At 44.3% G+C, this 22,776-nt stretch overlaps 1 protein-coding gene across 4 annotated transcripts in view; it reads left to right on the forward strand.

Annotated features, from left to right (window-relative positions):
• Nucleotides 1-22,776, forward strand: part of Frmd6 (FERM domain containing 6) — a 77,657-nt gene that overhangs the window by 51,142 nt on the left and 3,739 nt on the right. For 2 of the 4 annotated variants that reach the window (XM_028789203.1, XM_028789211.1), the window contains exons 6-13: nt 1,398-1,584; nt 4,014-4,169; nt 7,317-7,382; nt 8,138-8,206; nt 10,231-10,414; nt 13,863-14,198; nt 15,096-15,227; nt 21,308-21,399. In XM_028789203.1, coding sequence (XP_028645036.1) covers nt 1,398-1,584; nt 4,014-4,169; nt 7,317-7,382; nt 8,138-8,206; nt 10,231-10,414; nt 13,863-14,198; nt 15,096-15,227; nt 21,308-21,399 — 1,222 coding nt within the window. The remainder of the gene's footprint in view (nt 1-1,397; nt 1,585-4,013; nt 4,170-7,316; nt 7,383-8,137; nt 8,207-10,230; nt 10,415-13,862; nt 14,199-15,095; nt 15,228-21,307; nt 21,400-22,776) is intronic. The other 2 variants (XM_028789208.1, XM_028789219.1) reach the window with 1 other exon arrangement.

Raw genomic sequence — 22,776 nt, forward strand, 5'->3', positions numbered from 1 at the left:
TTGGTATGGAATTCAGTGCTAGAGATGACATTTTCAGCTGACAAAACTAAAAACATAAGCTTGTTTTCCTTTTACTTTTAAACTTTGAGAAACCTTCATATGAAAGAAAAGATATGATGGGCTAATGTTCCATGAAAAACTAGCATTTGATATTTTCTGTCATTAGCAGATGCAAAGTAAGAAATATTAGTACATAGAGAGTATTTCTAAACCCTAAAAACGTCGTTAGTCAGCCTCAGCTTGTATGAAGTGCACACCCACTTTACATGGTAGAGATGGAATGCCCTGTAAAGAAGGAAAATATATGACTTAGCCACTAAGAAACCCCACAGGGCTAATGAATGTTAACCCTTTACCTCTGCAACACACACACCACCATAAACCATCCAGCAGCATGTAGTGAGTATTATAAAAGGCAACCATTGAATAGTCCCCTGTTCATGGGAAAGGAATTACACACATGCTTTATCTTTAAGCTCTTCATTCTTAGCCCTGGTCTTGGTTAAAATAGGCCCACATTATCTTCTGCTGGTGAGCTGTGACCTCAGGTAAACAGCCTGAGAGTGAGGCCAGGGACCTCACTGAAACCGTGCAGGTCCATAGTCGTCTTTCTTCATTATAAAACAGATCCTATCTGCCCATGAACATTTCTTTTGACTTGACTAGATGTCCTGTTACCCACCCACCCCTGCCAGCACTGCTGCCAGCACTGCCTCTTCACCTACGCAGTGGACTGAATTTATTTCTGACCCCAGTGGATTACAGTGTGTACTATCCGTTTGTGGGGAGCACCATGGTTGTCATGGCATATGCCCGTGAAAACAGTCTGTAAAGCAGCATCCTCGTCCTGTAGAACAAGGCGTGTTTAAGGAAACCTTTGGTTCTTCCATCCTAAGGACAGCAGGAAGATAATGAGACACTGGTGCTCAGATGTTCCACAAGTGTTTTAAAGTGCTCTAGAGCATTTGTCATGTGCTAAGGCTGAGATCCATACAAGGACCATCAAACAGGAAGGCCAGGCTCACCCCTCGGTTTGTTCTCACTGAGTGCTAAGCACATCGATAGGAAGACTGCGAGCACCCAGCCTCTGGCATGTCCAGACTGTGTTCTGAGACACATGCACCTTATTGCAGTAGAATCCCTTAGAGCTGCCTTGTCTTTGGATGAGCCAAAGGCTAAGAACTTTAGGATATGTTTTTGGCATCTGAACCTTCTGCCCTGTAGCCTCCTGAGGTGGTGATCTGGTTCCAGATTGGGCTAACCCCCCTCTGTGAGGTGGACCCAGGGAGCAGAAGCCAAGGGCCTCTGCCAACAGATGCAGATGGAATTTGGGTTCTGTTGACATGTGTTTGTACCATTCCACCAAAATGTGACTGCTGTTTTCCTGTGTTTTCTAGTGACCGAATTGCGAGATACTATTATTACTGGCACCTAAGGAAGCAGGTGCTGCACTCTCAATGTGTGCTCAGAGAGGAGGCCTACTTCCTGCTGGCAGCCTTTGCTCTTCAAGCTGACCTCGGGAACTTCAAAAGGAAAGTGCACCATGGAGACTATTTTGAACCAGAGGCTTACTTCCCAGCATGGGTAGGTAGTGTCTGGATTCAACATCCTGTCCATTCAGACGCACAAGCCTCTTCAAGGGATGAGCCTGCTTGTTCTGGGCACAGTGAAACTGCTGTGATGCCCAAGTACCTCAGAGGCAGGGAGTCTGTACTAGTCTGCTCATCACTCAGGAGGCTCGCTGGCCATCTCAGATGCGAAGAACTTAAGCTCTCCCAGCCCCATGTTGGAACGTGCATAGCAGTGACACTCTCTGGGGTTTTTGAGACAGGTTTTCTCTGTGTTGCCCTGGCTGTCTTAGAACTCACTTTGTAGACCAGACTGGCCTTGAACTCACAAAGATCACCTGCTTCCCCCTCCCAGGTACAGGGACTGAAGGTATGTGTCACCATGCCTGGCTAGCAGTGACACTCTCAATCCTCCTGATGAAATGCATTTTTCCCCTTTGAGGAAAAATGATTACTTCTCAAGAGATGAGATCATTCACAGTTTTAATGGGCTGAGAAAACAAATGTCAATCAACTTTTGGCTCTGACCTCTGTGTCCTTCCCTGCCAGGCGAAGAGCCATCCCCTTCTGTCGTGAGTAGATGTAGGTCATTCTGGCAGGAATGGTCTCACACACATGCTCCCTAGCCTGTTGGGTTGCCAGTCATCCTGCAGGCCGCAGTGTCCCTCTCTCCTGTGTCCTCAGCTCTGGCTCAGGCTCTCTCTCCTCCAGCTGATGTTCACAGAACAACAGGTTACCTGCATCCACACAGCAGAGCCACCTGGCTGGCTGCCCGAAAGAGAGGCCAAGTGTGTTTGACTTTCCAGCTGCTTCCTTCCTGTGTGCGTCCCTCAGTCCTCTTCTGCCTGTCTGCTTCCCCTCAGCCATGCACATGCTGTCTCTAAGGTCATTGATGGCCTTTCTATTGCCTGATTCAGTAGACAGTTTTCTCTCCTGCTGCTGAATTTTTCTGCCGCACTTGGCATTTAGCTATTTACACCAGGGAGATCTCATCCTAGTCACCGTTTTTTATGCCTACCTTCACAATTTGCAGGTGACTCCTAAATATGTCTATACTGTACAGTGAGGAGGCTACTCATTCCTTAGATCCACAGATGCGGAACACCCTAATCATACTCTTCTCCCTGCCCACACAAACGTAGCCTTGCCTTTCTATCCCTGATATCAGAGAGCTGGAGGCTGCCATAGGCTCGGCACTGTGCCTCCTCCACATCCTACCCACATACTCTGACCCGACCACTCTGTTTCCTGTCACCCTGCTTAGTTCTCATTTTGACACTAATGGCTTCCTTCCATGTCCACTGCACCCGTACCTTCAGCGTTCCCTCTCTGGGTCTCAGCCCTCAGCACCATGTTGCAACACATTCCTGCTTCAGTGTCCCCAGCTTGCATCTGAGAGGAGCCAGCCTCTTACACAATACCTGTAGCAACTCCCCAGTTGCCTATGGTGTGAAGTCCTGACTTCTAAGTGTGAAACTCCAGGATCTGGTTGGTTTCCTAAACTGGATGCTCTGGCACCCTCCAGCTAGTGACTTTATAGGTGTGGCTGCACAGCTACTTGGATATTTCAAACTTCTGAGCCCACCCCAGCCCCAAGCAGGGTTCCTCTGTGATGTAGCACTCATAGAAATGCTCCTGCCTCTGCCTCCTGAGTGCTGGGATTAAAGGCGTGCACCACCACTGGCCTCCATGTATGTAATTCGTTGTTAAGTATTCAAAGTAAGAAACAAACACAAGAATCTGAAAAGTCATGTTAAAGCTAAAAATTCATCAGTGTCCCCCACTGCCACCATCTGAAGTGCTTGCTTCTGCTTCTGTTGCTGAAGCTTTTCGTGTTTTCAAACCCTTCTGAATTCAGCGTGGCCGTTCTCAGTACCCTTAGCCTGCAGCTGCTAGGTGCTGTGTGTCTTTGACATTTGAAAGCTCGGTGGGCACCACCTGATTCTAAGTCTCAGCAAGTCACAAGACATGTTGAATTGAAACTGTTTCCTCCTACGTTTTCAGGTAGAGTTCCTGACCTCTCGTGTGAGAGCATGTGTTCCAAAGAATCCTGCCTGATCCTTTATCTCCCTTCCAGATGAACACTTATAGTCTCGTGTTCTGTGTGTGGGACTGTGGGAGTCAGTGGGACCCCAGTCCGGCAGATGTTCTCTGACACAGGTGTTTTCCATGGTACCATCATTTAAGAGTATAATCCATGAAGTGTGTGAAATTACTCCAGTTTGCATGAGACTTTTGTCCATGTTGGTGACTTTTTAAACCAAAAGAATCTGTTTTGCCCAATTAGGGTTTTTTGTTTTACAAAGTGGACATTGTATCTTACAATATTAGCTGGTCCTAGTCAGTAGCCTAAGAAGATAGTGAAAATAGGATAAAATTAGAATCTATGTGGCCTATTTTAGCTTCTCATCCTCTTGTCATTTGGGGAACGTGGTGTTCCAACAGGTTGTTTCCAAGAGGGGGAAGGACTACATCCTGAAGCACATTCCAAACATGCACAAAGACCAGTTTGCGCTCACAGCCTCCGAGGCATATCTCAAGTATATCAAAGAGGCCGTCCGACTGGATGACGTTGCCATCCATTACTACAGACTGTACAAGGTAGGAATGTCCTTGGCCCAGCCTCTGGGGTGTTCTCTTTCCTGAGTGAGATTTTAGCTCACCTGAGAACTGTGCTTTCCTCTTCTAACTAGTTGTGGAAAGTTCTTCTTTTGGCCTGTCCTTGGTTTCACATGTCAGACCATCATGATCTAGCCTGGAAGCAGCATGTAGGATTTCTAAAATGTTTTGTAATGTGTGCTAATGAAGGTAGCTATTGAGTCTGGCTCCTCAGGGCTTATGCTGTAGTTCTTTGTCTGCCTGGAAGAGTAATCTTTGCAACCTGTTTGGTGAGTATTATTGTAGTATTCCTCCATGAAAGCCCTACCCTCATTGTGTTCCTTTAGTTATGAGAATATCCCCACAGCCCCCAGTGCAGACCACACTGTATGACTCCTTTTTTTCTTCAAACCCCCACCACTGTGTAAGAAGCAATCATTTTTATAGGCCAGGAAACTTGAGGCTTAAGAACGTTAAATAATTCACTAAGGTTGCAAAACCAAGTGGCACAAATGTGGATGCAGCCCAGGCTCCTGGGTTCAAGTTCACGTGTACCAGTTAAGCACCGCACAGACTCAGGCGCTCCGTATTCTCTTTGCATCCTATGTATCCCAGGCCTCATTTTCCACAGAACATGCTCTGGCCTTTTCTTTCCTGCTCCTCTCCTCTATCTTTCCTATCCTTACAAGGGTCATTCCTGACTAGAACTAGATTCGTATAAATATTCAAGGTGTAGTTGCAAACGCTGTGGGATGAAGTTGTTAAAACATGGTCAGTGGGTCTAACTGTGAGATGAATCCCAGTTTGGCTCTTTACTGTGTGACCCTAGGAAAGCATTTAATTTCTCTGTGCTTTAGATTTCTCAGAGTTTAAAGGACACAGACCTACCTACCCCTTAGGACTGCAGTCTAAAGGAATTGGTTAGTGAACCATACTTAAAACAGAAAATGGTACCTGTCACATGACAGGCATGATGTTCAGCATGGAATTTTGTTGATATGGTGGTTGTCCCCACCATACCCCGTTATGATGAGTTAATATAAATGGACCATTGTGTGAGGGAGAGGATGTGTGGTCATATTGCTGGGTAATCACGTTACTAAATGTAATCTTCCTGGCTGGTTCCAAAGTTCAACACACTCTGGCTCCCTCATTCTAACTCCCTCACAGTTACTGCCTCTCCATCCTAGGAAAGGATATGGAGTTTTTATAGATCTCTGTCTAATTCCTAAATGGTTGCCTTCCTTTTTCTGAGCAATTTCATTGTGACATCTCACTTTACATGAGAAAATTCTAGTAAGTGACATCCAGGACAATTGACTCCCGTTCTGAAGTGTATTAGAAATATAAATGGCACATTGGACAGAGTTTGGCCTTGGGATGGGGTGTCAGTTAGAGGCCCTGGGGATCTGGGCAGCTGTACTGTCTTGGGCCATCTCTTGAGTAAGGGAGACATTGCACTGTGAAGGCCAGAGGGGTCCATGCAGTAACCGTCCTGAAACAGCAAGGCAGAACACCTGTGACCTTAGCAAGTGTTCACAAAGTATCGCTGCTTTTGCTTTATTTGCTAGGGAAAGGTGCTAGTTTAAAGAAACCTGATTAGAAATTTATCTTTCAACAAAGTTGATAAGTACAACTTATTCTTTTTGAAAAAAGAAAATTTGCTTAGTATATGATTCCACATTGCATAGAAAATGTCTTGTCTGCTTTAAAAAGAGATTTAACAGAAAGCTGTAACTGAAGTCGGGAGATGAGTTACTGCCACCTGATAGATGCCGCCCACTTGAAGCCATTCCATCTGCCTCACATGGGGGCAGCTTATAAAGGGGAAAGGCAGAACATTCTGAAGGAAACACCTTTGTGCCTGTCTTGCCCATACACACCTCAGACATGAACTGCAGCACTACCTTGGCCCAATCTTATTTCAGAAAGCATGGGCACAGCCAGGGGAGGGAACCTGCCCTGAGCTTGTATGCTGATAGAGCAGGTCCCGTTGAGCCCAGCACTGCATGTGTCTTTCTTGACATAAAAATAGATTAGGTGGGAAGACCAAGAAAGAAATAGGTCAGTTTCTTCTCTATATTCCAGGCAAGACCACATTTTCTAATACTTCTTCTTGTGATCCTGAAAAAAATTGGCCATACACTTAATAAAGATCCAGGGGCTGGAGAGGTGGCTCGGTGCTCTGGGGTACTTGTTGTGCTTTCACAGGACATGAGTTATATGCCTGCCACCCACATAGTGACTCACAGCCATCCATCACTCCAGTTCCAGAGCACCCAACACCGTCTTCCAGCTTCTGCTAGCCCTATGTATGTATATGCACATACATATACCCAGGCAAATTACCCAGGCATATAAGATAAACCTAAAGATCTTTTGAATTTAATAAAGATTTGATAATATTCACTTATTGTCTTAGGATATCTGGTAAAAAATATTTATCAGTAACTTTTAAAGCTTCATGCCTTACTCATTACACGTAAGTCCTTAAAGATTGGCCAAATCTGAGCATGTTTTAAAATGTAGCATGTTTTTTCCTTACAGTTACAATTGCTTAAGTTTTATAGTTGATATACACATATACAACAGTAGAATGTATATCATATCAGCAATTAGCAAATTAGCAATATAAAGCTTCTGAGGGAGAGCCTTAAGTGTTTGGTCACTTGTCTCTCCTTTTTGAATCACAGATAGGGAGCTGGGAAAGCTACAGGATTTGAAAGCTGTAAAGTCAGATGCATCTGACTGTAACTGGACCATTGCCCCAATATGCTAACATCCACACATTAATTATGCACAAAGTGGAAGGTGAGAACAGTCCAATAGCAGAAGACAACGCACAGTGCCTGTGTGCTGGAGTTCTCAGAGACCTGAGTACCTAGAATAATCTCAGAAGTGTGCATACAGCGCTGAACTCTAAACAAACCTGAAGTCTAAGGAGTTAGATGGGAAGGGTACAGGGTCAGTTTAGTAAATACTCAACATTTTCTTAAGTCTTGCAGGAAACAAAGGCTGTGGAAAGATTTGAGCAGTTATTTTAAGTAAAAAAAAACTTCAGTTCTGAAATGCATCTTTTTGTTTCTTCATTGTTCAATTATTTATTATAGAAGGGAAAAATTACTTTTTTATGAAACTTTATTCTGTCAGGATAAAAGAGAGGTTGAAGGCTCACTGACCCTGGGACTGACCATGCGAGGGATACAGATTTTTCAGGTTTGTATCAAATGATGATGGACGGGTCTTACTACAGAGAAGCCTGTGTGACCCCGCCAAGGCTCGGTCCTCATTTCCCTTTTGTCAGCACAGAGGTGGGTGAAGTTAGTCTGGATGGAGTGGCTCTACCTGCCTTGACAGTAGTCAGTCCTCTTAGCAGAAAGTGCAGGGCGGAAGATCAGCCCAGGCATGACACTCACAGAATGTCACTATCTAAACATTACTCCTTGGGTCTTAGGAATTACAGTGTTCTTCTCTCCTACCTGAAAAAGCGCCCATCCAGATGCTTCAGTGTCCATTATGGTTGTCTGATAGACATGTTGTCCCATAAATGGGTGGGGACTGTCTCCCTCCATAGGTAGGACAGTGTTATCCTTTAGCCTTATGTCAGGTATTGGGGGAGGTAGATCCCTGAAGGAAGCTATAAAGCTGTCTTATCTTCAATGTGGGAAAAATACCCAATTCTAGAAGTCTTAGTTCCTTCCCAGTTGCTGAGTGTTGGAGTCTTTCGGACTTCATATTTAAACTTAGGGATAGAGCTGAGGGAAAGTTGCCCTCACAAGGCCAGTGCATGCAGTCCATAGGAGCTGTAGGCTGTTATTGCCAATCTTAATTACTGTCAGCCCTTCTCCAAAAAAGGGCTGAGGACTCTCAGATTTTAATTTCTTAATTTTAGTTTGTTATAAGTCAAGACAGTTTTAGGATATTTCTCCTATTTCCCCTTAACTCTTCATGTACCGAAATTCTTCCCACAGAATCAAGAAGAAGAGAAAGAATTGCTGTATGATTTCCCCTGGACAAATGTTGGGAAGTTGGTGTTCGTGGTGAGTGTAAAGTAACTTAGAGAAGAGGAGCGTGGAGGGAGTGGAGAAAGAAGTCTCATAGGTTGACTTTTGAGAATTTGGCTGGTTTTCACTTTGAAAAATACGTGTCCAAGAGCAAGAATAGTCTGTTTATTTGAAGGGAGTTGGGGTGGTGTTTTGTTTGGTTTGGTTTTAAGTAGAAGCTGGGGCAGGTGAAATGACCGGCCATGGTGGGCTTGCAGCCAAGCTTGACAACCTGGGTTGAATCCCTTGGACATAATAAGGCTGTCTCTGACCTGCCCCAGTACACAATGTGACTTTCACACACATACCCCAACACACACAAAATAAATAAATGTTAAAAAGCTTTTTAAAAAAAACCTGACAATTCACTTCCATAAATATCCTCATAACCAGAGTTATTTATATCAGTAACAAATTAAAATTAAAGACTATAATCTGTGTGTCCGGTGCCTGCCATGCTATCCTAAGTAACTAGAATCACAGGGGAAAACAGTGCAGGGGAAATACAAGGTAAATGAATCAAATGGAAGCATTTAAAAGCCCACTGCAGATGGCACATGGGGTAAATGAGTCAGTGTGGAGACTGGCTGGCAGCCTCAGACATTTCTTAGTTCGAGTGAATAATGAAAGTGAAATAAAAAGATGTTTCCGTTAATGCTGGTTATTAACATCTGCCCCGTTGTCATCTTCAGTAGTCTGCCATAAGCAATGGGGAAGCGCTTCATCTTCAGGATCTTGAGGATAAAACAGGTTCTATGACAGTCATGTTCTCTGTGGTGGCATTCAAAGAATTGGCAGTCACTATCATGTGTGTCTGTTTGGAGGTCACTGAAGTTTAACATTCTACTGAGCTCTGAAGCAATTGACCGGGAAAAGCTGTAGCTGAGGCTGTGTAGACACACATCCCTGTAGACTCATGTAGACTGTAGGCTCATGCAGAGAAAGGGCCTTGTTGGCATCCCACTGGTTCCTCACAGCCTGCCAGTCGGAAGGCGCAACTCTACATAATTCCTTGGGTGCTGTCTGCTCTGGCCTCACTCACATGTTAACTGGAGCATCTCCTGTCCACTCTGCACTGGTGCTGGACCTTTTCAAGAACTGTTTGAAAATCATAGCCAGGCTGTGGTGACACATGCCTTTAATCCCAGCACTTGGGAGGCAGAAGCAGATCTCTGAGTTCGAGGCCAGCCTGGTCTACAGAGTGAGTTCTAGGACAGCCAGGGCTACACAGAGAAACCCTGTTTCAAACAAAACAAACAAACAAAAAACATAACCCCATTTGCCCCCTTCATGTCCCAGAGTCAGTAGTGATATCTTAGGGTACTATGATCAGCAACTCCTGAAACTCACACCATGTCACTAAGTTAAGATTTTGTTGAAGATGACAGATCTCTCAGCTTCATTCCCTTCCTCAAGGGATTTTTTGATCCTGATGTTCTAGCCTAGAGACAGGAATCCATTTACACAACTTTCCCAACGAAGTCTATATATTTGTCCTTGAGCTAGTGACTCAGTTTCTCTCATTCATTCCTGGATGGTTATAGCTTTTCACTATAGACGTCTTGTGAGGATTAAATGAATTGATGCTTGCTTAGTGCTCACTAAATATCAGATATTGCCATCCCAGCATTGGGGTCCAATAAATTGAAGAACCAATGGTTTAAAAGAACACACACAATCTGTTTGTGAACTACAGTCTCCTGATGATTTGCCTCAGCTCCATTTCTTATTTGCTACATTAAGGTGTTAGGATTACATCTGGAGGGATCCTTTGTGCTAAGACAAAGAAGATGAACACAGCCAACCCATCCCACTTTCAGCATTTCCCAGAGACCTTGGGTAGATCCCATGCTGAGTTTGTTATCCTCTGTCCTTTGACAGCTCTGATGAGGAAACTTGTCCCTCAGAGGATGGTCAGTTCAGCCTCACACATCTGTAAGAATCTTACTTTAAAAATGAAGAGGACTTTGGTAGTTTGGAAAGTTTTCTGCCATAATCTGATTTGCTCTTTTCCTCCACAGGGCAAGAAATTTGAGATTTTGCCAGATGGCCTTCCCTCCGCCAGGAAGCTGGTCTACTACACAGGGTGTCCCACGCGCTCCCGCCATCTCCTGCAACTGCTGAGCAACAGCCACCGCCTCTACATGAACCTGCAGCCCGTCCTGCGCCACCTCCGCAAGCAGGAAGAGAATGAAGGTGAGACAGGTGTGCTGACAGCATGAGTCCCAGTCCCACATGGGGAAAGCAAAGGGTGCCTTGCCCCTGCTGGCCTCTTTTTCTGAGACAGAATTTCTCCTTGTAGCCCTGGCTGTCCTAGAACCAGGCCTGCCTCTCCCTCCTGAGTGCTGGAATTAAAGGTGTGAAGTACCATGCCCAGCTGCCTCTGCTGGTCTCTTTCTCTACCTGCCAAGAACAGGAAATTTTAAGCACCTCCAGAATGGGATTTTTAGAGACTTGGAGCAGAACTTGAGAGCCAAGTTCCATTCAGTTTGCAGTCCTGTAGGACTGACTGAGAGCTCCTCCACCTCATCTGTTTCTAGCCCCTGACTTGAAAACCTTGCAAGGGTGGAAGCCTTCTGTATCAGAGTACTGAGTGTTCCCATCTGCAGCTGTCTATAGGAAGCTGCAATCCTTTCCAATGTGGTGCTTTCCTTAATCCCAAGTGAGAGTGAAGATAGACAGAAGCTTCTCTGATTGACAGCAGGGAGACCCTCAAGCCGACCCCATAGTAAATAACAATGGAGAAGGCCTTTTCCATCCAAGGACTCTGCCCAAGGCCCCCATCGTGGCTTTGAGGAGATGTGCTGGATCTGAACATTGTGTTTGAGGTCCTAACACTGTTCTTGAGAAGAGGCAAGCTATGCAAGGAAGAAGTCCATGTTAGGGCCTCTAGCTGCAGACTTGAGTTTAGTGGTTTCTAGCTTGATCGTCAGTTATGGCACCCTGTGCCTCCTCCACTTAGTAAACATAGGCTTGTCATCCCCAAAGGCTGTGTCGCGTATTTTCTTAGAATTACTTTCAGCTTGTTCCACAAAATCCTATTGTAGTCATTGTCACAGTAATCAGATTAGAGATGGAATGTCTGCCTGGGCCCTGGGACACAGTGGCTCCTGCTTTAGGTCTATATATGAAACAAGTACTGACCAGTGCTCCCATGGAGAGCAAGGGCTGCCCTCCGTCTACCTAACAAAGCAACCCTAAAGAAGACGTGCATCTGATCAACTTCTCTAAAACCAGATGTGGCCAGATATGTGTGGAGATACCGTGACTGTACAGTGATGAGAAGGTGAATCACTCCCTGCCGTCTGCCACTGCGGCTCTTCTGTGGCAAGAGCTGGTAGCAGCATGAGGTGTACTGGCTTCTGCCGAGGACTGCTCATTTTTCCCAGATTGACTCACCTTTGGGTTGACATGAATCCACTGGGGGACAAATGTACTAAGAGGGAGCTTGTGAGACTAGGTGAACCAACTGGGTACAGAGCCCAAAGCTTTCCAAATGTGCCTCATTGCTAAATGGCCACCGTGACACCTTAAAAGATTCAGTCCCATCAGCTCCCAACCCAAAGCATTTAGTAATGCAGATGACCTTGAGGGGAACCCTTGAGAGTCTGATCTTCCCTGCAGATAGAAGGTGAAGTTGCAAAAGATGCTGAGCTCTTGGAGTCCAGGGCATTGTCCCCTTAGTGTGTTGGGAGCTTAAAGGAGCAAATGTCTGTTCACTCTGACACCATAACAGAGCACCCCAGGCTGCTGATGCATAGAGAATGTCTGGCAGGGACTTCCTGATGCATCATCATCTGAAGGGCAAGGAGCAGGCACAGGGGAGTGTAGGAGGCCACTCCCACAGCAACATTGTCCATGAGTAAGTGCACAGATCCCACAGCCCAGTCACCTCTGAACAGCCCCACATCTCACACTGTCACAGCACTAATGAGGTTTCCACCTGAGTTTGAGGGGACATTCCGAATAGGGGGTGGAGGAATGATAAAGGTGTATACTGCATCTTTTGTTTGATTGAGTTTAAGTAAATGATAGGGGCAGGATTCTTACAAAGAAAATAAGTTTGTGTTGTTTGTTTGTTTTACTTAGAGGTATCTTCAGATCCGAAGAAAGTCTCACACCAAGTTTCTGTTAGCTAGCTTTGATGAAGATCCATTAAACCACATGTTATCTGTGGATTATTTTAGCCAGAAAAGCCCTTTTATGGTGTTAGTTGAGCATAAAAAGAATGAGTGTTCTTACATTTCACTTCTACATACCGTTCTAAGATACTGTCTCACCATTTTTATAGAAGATGGTCACAAGAATACCGCCATGTCAGTGAGAGGGGGAAAGAAACATTCCTTGAGTCATTAAAAACATCAGCTGCGCTACTGGACCATCCCTGGGTCCTAGACCAAGAAGCCACACTTACCATATTACATTCCAAAGTCTACTCTTTGGAGGGAATGGGTATTCTGATGATCTGGCCGTGGGCTCTTGTGATCAGAAGGAGGCAAGGTCTGCATCTCCCAGACCTCTGTTCTTTCTTCTGCTGCCCATTTTCCTCTGGAGAGCTGGTGAAGGTGCAGGTTCAGGGCTGTGTGCAGACATCAGGGCTGCAAATGATTCCACTTAGCCAAGAAGCTGGGCAAATATGTCCATTAACAGGTCTCCAAGATTCCAGTCTAAAATTACACCAATTTAACTTAGTTCCTTAGATGTACTCTGTCCTTAGCATTGGTCTACTGTGTTTCTTCTCATCAGTATTAAGACAAGGAGGATGGACTGTTGCTCTGAAATTTCCCTTACCTGAGACATAGGCATTCCATTCTGAGCACAGTACACCCACCACCCCTTCAGCTGAGACTCTGTAACTTTGAGTGTGTTAGCTCAGTGTTTGCTAAGAAGGCTTTACAGGGTCTGACTTTGTCCAGATCAACCAACAACACTGATCTATTAAATCTGAGGATTTTTACCAATCAGAGGGCACCTGGTGTGTCACCAAACCAGTAGTTATGGCCATGGTAATGATGGCCATGGTAGATCCTGCCTTGTGCCTCATTGTTTGACCAAACTGGGGAAGGCTAGTCTTGGATTACTTTTGAAAAGCTAAGTTTGAGAATCTTCCAAAGAAATTTCCGGAACAACTTTGTCTTGTTAGATTTAGCAACTAAAGGCAGAGGAGCCAAACTGAACAAACAGACATGTAAAATGGACAGCAGTCAGCAAACTGACGAAGTGTTCATGGGCTGTTTCTAGAATCAGTGGAGGACCAGATTGTGATGTTTAACATGCTGTTTTCTGACTGCTTTACAGAATGCAGAAGCCCACTGTGGCTGTGTGTGATGGCACATCATTCCGAAAGGTGTTAGGTGCTGAGTTTTGAACTTGGATCACTGTGGATGGTAGCAGTGAACAGACAAGAAGGGGCTTGCCATGACACTCTGAGGAGCCCACTTCTCTGTATTTGAAGCTTCATTTTAAAGTCTACCTCCATCCCGATCCCCTGCTCTGCTGCTCTGGTGTTTATTCCTTGTATAGTGTTCTGGGTCAAGCTCCATTTACCAGAATTCCTCAATCACTAGATTCAGAGAGGCTGCCCTTGATCTCATGACACTCTTCATGATCTGTCTTGGTTGAGTATACCACTGAGCTGTGTTCTCTCACATAGAGAAAAAGCAGTATCGGGAATCCTACATCAGTGACAACCTGGACCTTGATATGGACCCGCTGGAAAAGCGATCCCGGGCCAGTGGGAGCAGCGCTGGCAGCATGAAGCATAAGCGCTTGTCCCGCCACTCCACAGCCAGCCACAGCAGCTCCCACACCTCAGGCATCGAGGCAGATACTAAGCCCAGGGACCCAGGGCCAGAAGACAGCTGTTCAGGCAGTGCCATGCACCGAAAACTGAAGACTTGCAGCTCCATGACCAGCCACGGCAGCTCCCACACCTCAGGGGTGGAGAGTGGAGGCAAAGACCGCCTGGAAGAGGACTCGCAAGATGATGGTAACTTTTGTTTCTACGTCTATTCATGTAGAACTGGCCTGGGAAGTGAATAGGAATGATGAGAGAGAAGAAGTCTTGTTGCCTCCCCAGTGACCTGATTGCCTTGCCTGTGTCTGTCAGGGACCTTTGCAACCATAGGGTTGGCAGATTATGTGAAGCAGAGGAACAGAAACCCTGTAGCCCTTATGCCTTATGTTTCTCATCTCCATAAGAAGTGGGGCAGTGATTAGGACCAAAGAGCTCAATGTTCTCCTCTTTCTCTAAAAAAGAAATTGCATCCAGTACATGGTATTAACTCCCAAAGTGTTTCTTGAGTGTTCTACCCTTTAACCAAAACTACAGGGAGTATAAAAGAAATACAGAACCTGACTGCTAAGAAATTACTCTCTGCTGAGATAAAGCAACAGATCCCAGCCTGTGTCAGGCAGATTTAGCATTCATGTGCTTCTTTTTAAGCCCATTTCTATTTCACATTAGATCTATAACATCTGGGGTTGATGAAAGAAACCTATTAACTCTGTTATGAAAAAACTTTACAGCGTGCCAGGCTCCTGTATACTTCACGCAGCTCAGAGGCAGCTCCCGTGGGAAGTAGGGAGGTCAGGTGGACATGGGTCGGCAGTTCCTTGCCCTGGTGCTAGTGAGCCCTGGGTCATGGCAGCAAGACCACACAGCTTCTCCTCTTTCCTAAAGAGGAGAGTAATTGATATCAAACCATGGCATGAGAATCTGTGCCAGTAACAACAGTCCTTCAAAGGGAGCATGTCATACTGAGACTTTGTCCCTAGAGTTTCCAGATGTATTTACCTGGCTGCCTTCGTGTATGGTATGGCTGTGGGTTATGGTCTTTGTTTTCCTTTGGGTCATCAAATGTCGTCTTCTCTGCCTGTGTCTCAGAAATAGAGATGCTGGTCGATGACCCCAGGGACCTGGAGCCAATGACAGAAGAGTCGCTGGAAGTCAACCCAGAGATGTGTATCTACATCACAGAAGATATGCTCCTGTCGAGGAAGCTGAACGGACACTCAGGTGAGCTCTTTAGGGCAGGCTGTTGCATCCAGAAGCCCCCACGCAGATACTTCTGAAAATAGGAGGGTAGTGGGTACTCTGAGTCAACCAGAGAGAAAAGCCACTGCAGGTCGCCTGATCACAGGGCCTTCTGTGGAGGAGATGGGAGAGGGTACCAGGAAGGGACATTAGCATCTTCTACCCAGACTGGACCACAAGTCAGTATGTTGTAGGATAGCTGGTTTTGTTTTCTTTTTTTTTTTACCCCCTTGCTCCCTCACTGTTATAAACTTGAGAACTAGAGAACCACATAATAGCCCTGGAAGGAACCTTGGAGACCCTTCAGTTTGACCTCTTCCCACTTTGTACAAGAAAAAAAGAGAGATTAATTAGACAAGTGCTCATGGCTAGAAACAGAAGTCAGCCTCCAGGCTTGGTTTGCTTTGTATCCTATACTGTATTATACTAATAGAAGAATCTGCAAGAAAAAGGGTCAAACCAGTTTGACTTTTAGGAAGACATTCTTAAATTTTGTATTTGCATGAATTCTTCAAGGAAGTATGCCTTCACTGTAACTTCAGCTCGACGGTTGTACAATACTCTGTAGTGCATGTTTCTCTGAAGCCAGCAGTGTGGGTTTGTTTTAAACCTTTTATCACATGTCATGAATCAGTCTCTCCTCTGTTCCTTGGGCTTCAGACTTAAGGAGCTTGCACTGGAACAGGGCCCTGGGGGTTATTCCCCAGCCACTGTCAGCTTTGATCACCAGCTGTCAGAGGGGAACTAGACAGACACATGGCTGCTGTCACCCTGGCTCTTCTGTACAGGGAACAGTTCTCTGTGGGATTCCATTTGCTCACTCAGCCCAACACAGCTTGTAGATGCTCAGCCTGAACCATGGTAGACAGGCAGACCTGTAGATGGAGAATCCTCACCCTCACTATCCAGGTTCATGATGCTAGACTGACTTTGATTTTCTGACCCTTTCTCTTTGTTGTTTTGAATTGTCTCTTTATATATTAAATGTAAGCCCACAACTATATGCATATGATAAGTGCATGGGAAATGCTCCGTATATCTGTGTTTATAAAAAGAAAAAAAAATTTTTTTGAGAGGAAAGAGTTTATTTCGTCTTATATCTTACAGTCCATTATGAGTGGTAGTCAGGACAGGAAATCAAACATGAACTTGGAGGCAGGCACTGAAGAAGAGGTCATGAAGGAATAGAATTACTATCTTGTGCAGACTGATTTCTTATTCCAGCTGTTCAGAGATGGCACTTCCAATAGTAAATCATCAATCAAGAAAATACTCTATGATCTTTTGCCTACTAGACAATCTGATGGAGACATTTTCTCAACTGAAGTTTCCTATTTTCAGTTTGACTCCTGTTAGACTGTATTTGATAACAAAACAAAGAAAAGGAAGGAAGGAAGGAGGGAGGAAGGAGGGAGGAAGGAAGGCAGAGAGAGAGAGAGATTTTCTCAAAAAAACAGCTCCTGGTTTTGTTGATTCTTTGTGTAGTTCTTTTTGTTTCTACTTGGTTGATTTCAGCCCTGAGTTTGATTGTTTCATTGCATCTACTCCTCTTTGGTGTGTTTGCTTCTTTTTGTTCTAGAGCTTTCAGGTGTGCTGTTAAGGACTTATTTTATGTATATGAGTACACCATTGCTGTCTTCAGACACACCAGAAGAAGGCATCAGATCCCATTACAGATGGTTGTGAGCCACCATGTGGTTGCTGGGAATTGAACTCAGGGCCTCTGGAAAAGCAGTCAGTGCTCTTAACCACTGAGCCATCTCTCCAGTCCCAAGTGTGCTGTTAAGCTGTTAGTGTATGCTCCAGTTTCTTTTTGGAGGCACTCAGAGCTATGAGTTTTCCTCTTAGCACGGCTTTCATTGTGTACCATAAGTTTGAGTATGTTGTGCCTTCATTTTCATTAAATTCTAAAAAGTCTTTAATTTTTTTACTTTTTTCTTGACCAAGTTATCATTGAGTAGGGCATTGTTCCGCTTCCATGAGTATGTGGGCTTTCTGTTGTTTTTGTCATTATTGAACCCTTAGTCTGTGGTGATCTGATAGGATGCAAGGGATTATTTCAATTGTCTTGTATCTGCTAAGGCCTGTTTTGTGACCAATTATATGGTCAGTTTTGGAGAAGGTACCATGATGTGCTGAGAACAAAGCATATTCTTTTGTTTTAGGATGAAATGTTCTATAGATATCTGTTAAATCCATTTGGTCCATCCATTAATTTTACTGTAACTCTGTTTAGTTTGTGTTTCCATGATCTGTCCATTGATGAGAGTGGGGTGTTAAAGTCTCCCACTATTATTGTATGCAGTGCAATATATGCTTTGAGCTTTAATAAAGTTTTATGAATGTGGGTGCCCTTACGTTTGGAACATAGATGTTCAGGATTCAGAGTTAATCTTGGTAGATTTTTTTCTTTGATGAGTATGAAGTGTACTTCCTTATCTTTTTTGGTAACTTTTGGTTGAAAGTCGATTTTATTAAATATTAGAATGGCTACTCCAGCTTGTTTCTTCAGACCATTTGCTTGGAAAATTGTTGTCCAGCCCTTTACTCTGAGGTAGTGTCTGTCTTTGACACTGAGGTGCGTTTCCTGTGTGCAGCAAAATGCTGGGTCCTGTGTAAGTATCCAGTCTGTTAGTCTATGTCTTTTTATTGGGGAATTGAGTCCATTGATGTTAAGAGCTATTAAGGAATAGTGATTGTTGCTTCCTGTTATTTTTGTTGTTAGAGGTGGAATTATGTTTGTATAGCTATCTTCTTTTAGGTTTGTTGAAAGAAGATTACTTTCTTGCTTTTTCTAGGGTGTAGTTTCCCTCCTTGTATTGGAGTTTTCCATTATCCTTTGTAGGGCTAGATTTGTGGAAAGATACTGTATAAATTTGGTTTTGTCATGGAATATCTTGGTTTCTCCATCTATGGTAATTGAAAGTTTTGCTGTGTACAAATGCCTGGGCTGGCATTTGTATTCTCTTAGGGTCTGTATGACATCTGCCCAGGATCTTTTAGCTTTTATAGTCTCTGGTGAGAAGTTTGGTATAATTCTGATAGGTCTGCCTTTATATGTTACTTGACCTTTTTCCTTTACTGTGTTTAATATTCTTTCTTTGTTTTGTGCATTTGGTGTTTTGACTATTATGTGACAGGAGGAATTTCTTTTCTGGTCTAGTCTATTTGGAGTTCTGTAGGCTTCTTATATGTTTATGATCATCTCTTTCTTCAGGTTAGGGAAGTTTTCTTCTATAATTTTGTTGAAGATATTTACTCGCCCTTTAAGTTGGGAATGTTAACTCTCTTCTATACCTATTATCCTTTGGTTTGATCTTCTCATTGTGTGTCCTGGATTTCCTGGATGTTTTGGGTTAGGAGCTTTTTGCATTTTCTTTGACTGTTGTGTCATTGTTTTCTATGTTGTTGTGTCTATTGTCTTCTGCACCTGATATTCTCTCTTCTATCTCTTATATTCTGTTGGTGATGGTTGCATCTATGACTCTTGATCTCTTTCCTAGGTTTTCTATTTCCAGGGTTATCTACCTTTGTAATTTCTTTATTGATTCTATTTCCATTTTTAGATCGTAGATGGTTTTGTTCAATTCCTTCACCTGTTTGGTTGTATTTTCTTGTAATTCTTTAAGGGATTTTTGTGTTTCCTCTTTAAAGGCTTCTACCTGTTTTCCTGTGTTCTCCTGTATTTCTTTAAGGGAGTTATTTATGTCCTTCTTAAAGTCCTCTATCATCATCATCATGAGATGTGACTTTAAATCAGAGTCTTGATTTTCTGGTGTGTTTGGGGGTATCCAGGGCTCTCTGTGGAGGGAGGAGAACTGGGTTCTGATGATGTCAAGTACCCTTGGTTTCTGTTGCTTATGTTTTTGCCCTTGCCTCTCCCCATCTGGTTGTCTCTGGTGTTAGCTGGTCTTGCTGTCTCTGACTGTGGCTTGTCCCTCCTGCAAGCTTGTGTGTCAGTACTCCTGGGAGACTAGTTCTCTTCGAGATGAATTTGGGTATGGAGACCTGTGGCACAGGGTCAGCTCTGGGACTCAGATGGAAACTTGAAGAATCCTGTCCCCAACTGTTCCTTGGTTCCTCTGTCTTCATGACTCTGGGGTGATCCCTCTTGGGCCAGGAATTTGAGCAGAAGTGGTGGTGTTACATGTGCTCACAGGTGTGTTGGCACTCCTAGAAGACCAGCTGTCTCCAGGCAGTATTTTCAAAGAAAATAATTTAAAGCAGTATATACCAAAATGTCTAGGAAAGTGGAGTATATGAGCCCCTGGAAAGTGCCTCATATTACGTTTCTGCATTCAAGTTTATGAGACTATCAATTTTGTAGTTTTAAATAGAAATACAATTTTAATAGGTTGGTCATTAATAATATTTAATAAATGTTTATGTATCTTTTTAATAGTCAAAGACAAAAACAAACAGTGGATAATTGAATTGCCCGATCACTGGACACCGTAATGTTAGCCTTTACATGAGATTTGCCAAAGGATACTGTGCAGAAGTCAAAAGCTAGGCAAGTAAAGCACAAATTATGTAAAAGTGATGTAACTAAGACACAGAACACATAAAACGTGATTTGGGACTGTGGGGGCTTCCAGTCTCTTCCTTGCTTTACCCCAGTTTTCAGCTTTTCTGCCACATGAACAGCTTTTGGACCCTGACCTCAGATTAAATACAGATGGAGGCAGCCATGCTTGAGTCTTGACTTATCTAGTGGTCATATGGGCTTGGAGGAGATTGTTCACAGGCAGAGGAGCCAAGGGCACCTGAGAGCCCACGTACAATCGTACTGCATCCCTGCCAGCACATGAGCCCCTCAATCCTGAGGGGTCTGGGGTCCACGCTCCTCATGAGTCTATGGAGAAGGCCTCTGGCAGTGCAGTGTGTACCACGCCCAAACATGAGCCTCACCCGAGCGTTCTAAACAGCTGTGTGTAAACAAGTCCCAATTCAGTTGAGCCACTTTTTTTTTTAAAGATTTATTTATTTATTATATATGAGTGCACTGTAGCTGTCTTCAGACACACCAGAAGAGGGCATCAGATCTCATTACAGATGGTTGTGAGCCACCATGTGGTTGCTGGGATTTGAACTCAGGACCTCTGGAAGTGCAGTCAGTGCTCTTAACTTCTGAGCAGTCCTCAGTTGAGCCACTTACTGAGTCCTGTGTACTTATGCATGCTAGGCTTTGGCCGCCAGCAGTGACTGAGTTAAAGCCTCCTGTAAGGTGGGGAACCCCGCCCCTCTGAAACCATTGTCTTTACTTGTTTCATCAAGTGACAAAAAGAACTCCAGTAGTGATCGGTCTGATACCCAGCTAGAGCTGGTAATTTTAGCCTCTGAAACATTTTTTGGATGGACACATCACATACATGTTAAAGTCAGAAGGGAGAATGGCAGCCTTAGATTTCTAGTTCTGAAAATTGAGGCTTCCTCAGAGCACAGAGGCAATTAAGGGCTGTGCTGACCCAGTGCTGAGTTCTCACTGCCATCTACGTCTTGGTCTCTTCCCGCTGACGTCTGCTGTGGGAGCTGTGGTCATAGTGATCTGTTGACCAGCAGGAGCGCGCCTGACTCTTGTTGTCCACAACTCTTTAGTCAACACTAAAATTCTAGTTGAGTAGCAGCCTGTGTATAAAAGGCTAGTAGATTTGGGGAGGATTAAGAGCTGGCCTGGATACACAGCCCCGGCCCATCTGACTGCAGAGGTCAACGTCCCATATCTGGTGTCCACGTGGAACATAACAAAACTAGATGACATTGATGATCCACTTGGTGCTGCATGGAGAGAAGGGAGACCTGCAGATGCGGTAGAGAGGCCTCATTACACCTGAGACCTCCATCTGACATCAACAGCTCACTCCTGAACTGCGCTGCCCCAGGGACCCCTTCCTCACGGGCCCCTCACCTCCTGCCAAAGAGTGGGTGCCACTAGCTGAGAGCCACAGCCACCACCACCACTGAGGAGTCACTGGAGAGGCCTCAGCAGTGTTCACAGTTGGTAGTGGTACTTGTTAGAGAGCGGCGTGAGGAAGGTCACTGTGTTTTCTCTTTTACCCCAGGGTTAATTGTGAAAGAAATCAGTTCCTCCACCTCCAGCTCCTCAGAAACGGTTGTCAAGCTGCGTGGACAGAGCACCGACTCTCTTCCACAGGTACTGGGGATTGAAACCTTCAAATTAGCAACTAGACTAACAGACATACTTAAGTCAGGCTGTGATTTATACAAATGAGCAAAAAATAGCCAGAAGGAAATGATTGATGACATACGTCCTCACTGTATGCTGAATTCTTTCATTTCGCTAGCTAGATCCACTTACATTTGGGTTTTATTTGGATAAATTGTATACTTTATTGCACGCTCTCTCTAGCTGCCTCTGGGTGGGAGCCTCTGGTCTTCAGGCTTCTGGTTAACTGTGTACACCTGAGAGGGAGTGTGTGTATGTGTGTGTTTCTGTCTGTCTGTCTGTCTGTCTGTCTGTCTGTGTGACTGTCTGTCTGACTGTCCGTCTGTCTGTCTGTCTGTCCATCTGTCTTTCTGTCTGTCTATCTGTGGTGTGTTTGTGTGTGTGTGTCTGTGTGGTGTGTCTCAGGGCTGACTGGTCACCTTAGCAGGTGGAAAGGTTGCTGTGGAGTATGTTAGTTGAAGACTCCACTTTGCCTTTCAGATTGAATTTCCGAAGTCTGCTTTACTAGAGTGAGTGTCTGCCGGCTGTGACCACTGACTGAGTGAACTCTTTAAAGTATATCATTATATCTTCCTTCTTCTTTCTTTGTTCTTTCTTTCCTTGTTTCTTTCTTTCTTTCTTTCTTTCTTTCTTTCTTTCTTTCTCTCTCTGGTATCATCTTACTTCCTCCTCTACCTTTTACCCCTACTTTTTTTTACCCATTTTTTTGTACTTCCATAAAAGAAGCCATACTGTGAAAATGATATTTACTATTTTTCTAAAATTCCCAATATTAAACAGTGTGTGTGGCATGGAAACTTAGAAGCCAGCTCCACCAGCCCATATACGCTGCACTGCACATGGCCGTCCCTAGACATCATAGGTGTTGCAGCTGAGCAGCAGCAAATGCCAAACCTACAACTCTGGGACGTTTGTGTGCCTTGAGGGTTTGTGGCAATGACCAAATAATTCCACGTCTAAGGTCCTTTTGAGACCTGGAAATACTATTAGCAAGTTACAGGGGCCATTCTGTATAGCTGATGTCACTCAATGTTGCACTTTGTACCAAATGTGTTCCTGGAACTTTTGTGTCTAGCAAATTAGTGTCTTTTCCCAAAAAGGTGTCCTTTGTGGTACTAACCAGCAAACTGAGACTATCTGGTTTCATGACTGCTCAGTACCTTTCTTCCATTTGTTGTATTATCTGAGTCAGCTTTTAACTTCTCTGTTTTCCACCAAGACTATTTGGGATCATGAGTTCAAAAAGCCAGCCACCCACTGGTGGCATTGGGAAAGGCAGGACCTCTTTGAGTGACCAAGAACTGCTGCTTTTTTTTTTATTCTGCATTTCAAAAATTATTTGTC

Source organism: Grammomys surdaster, unplaced genomic scaffold (assembly GCF_004785775.1).
Source record: "Grammomys surdaster isolate TR1022 unplaced genomic scaffold, NIH_TR_1.0 127, whole genome shotgun sequence".
Taxonomy (NCBI): Eukaryota; Metazoa; Chordata; class Mammalia; order Rodentia; family Muridae; genus Grammomys; species Grammomys surdaster.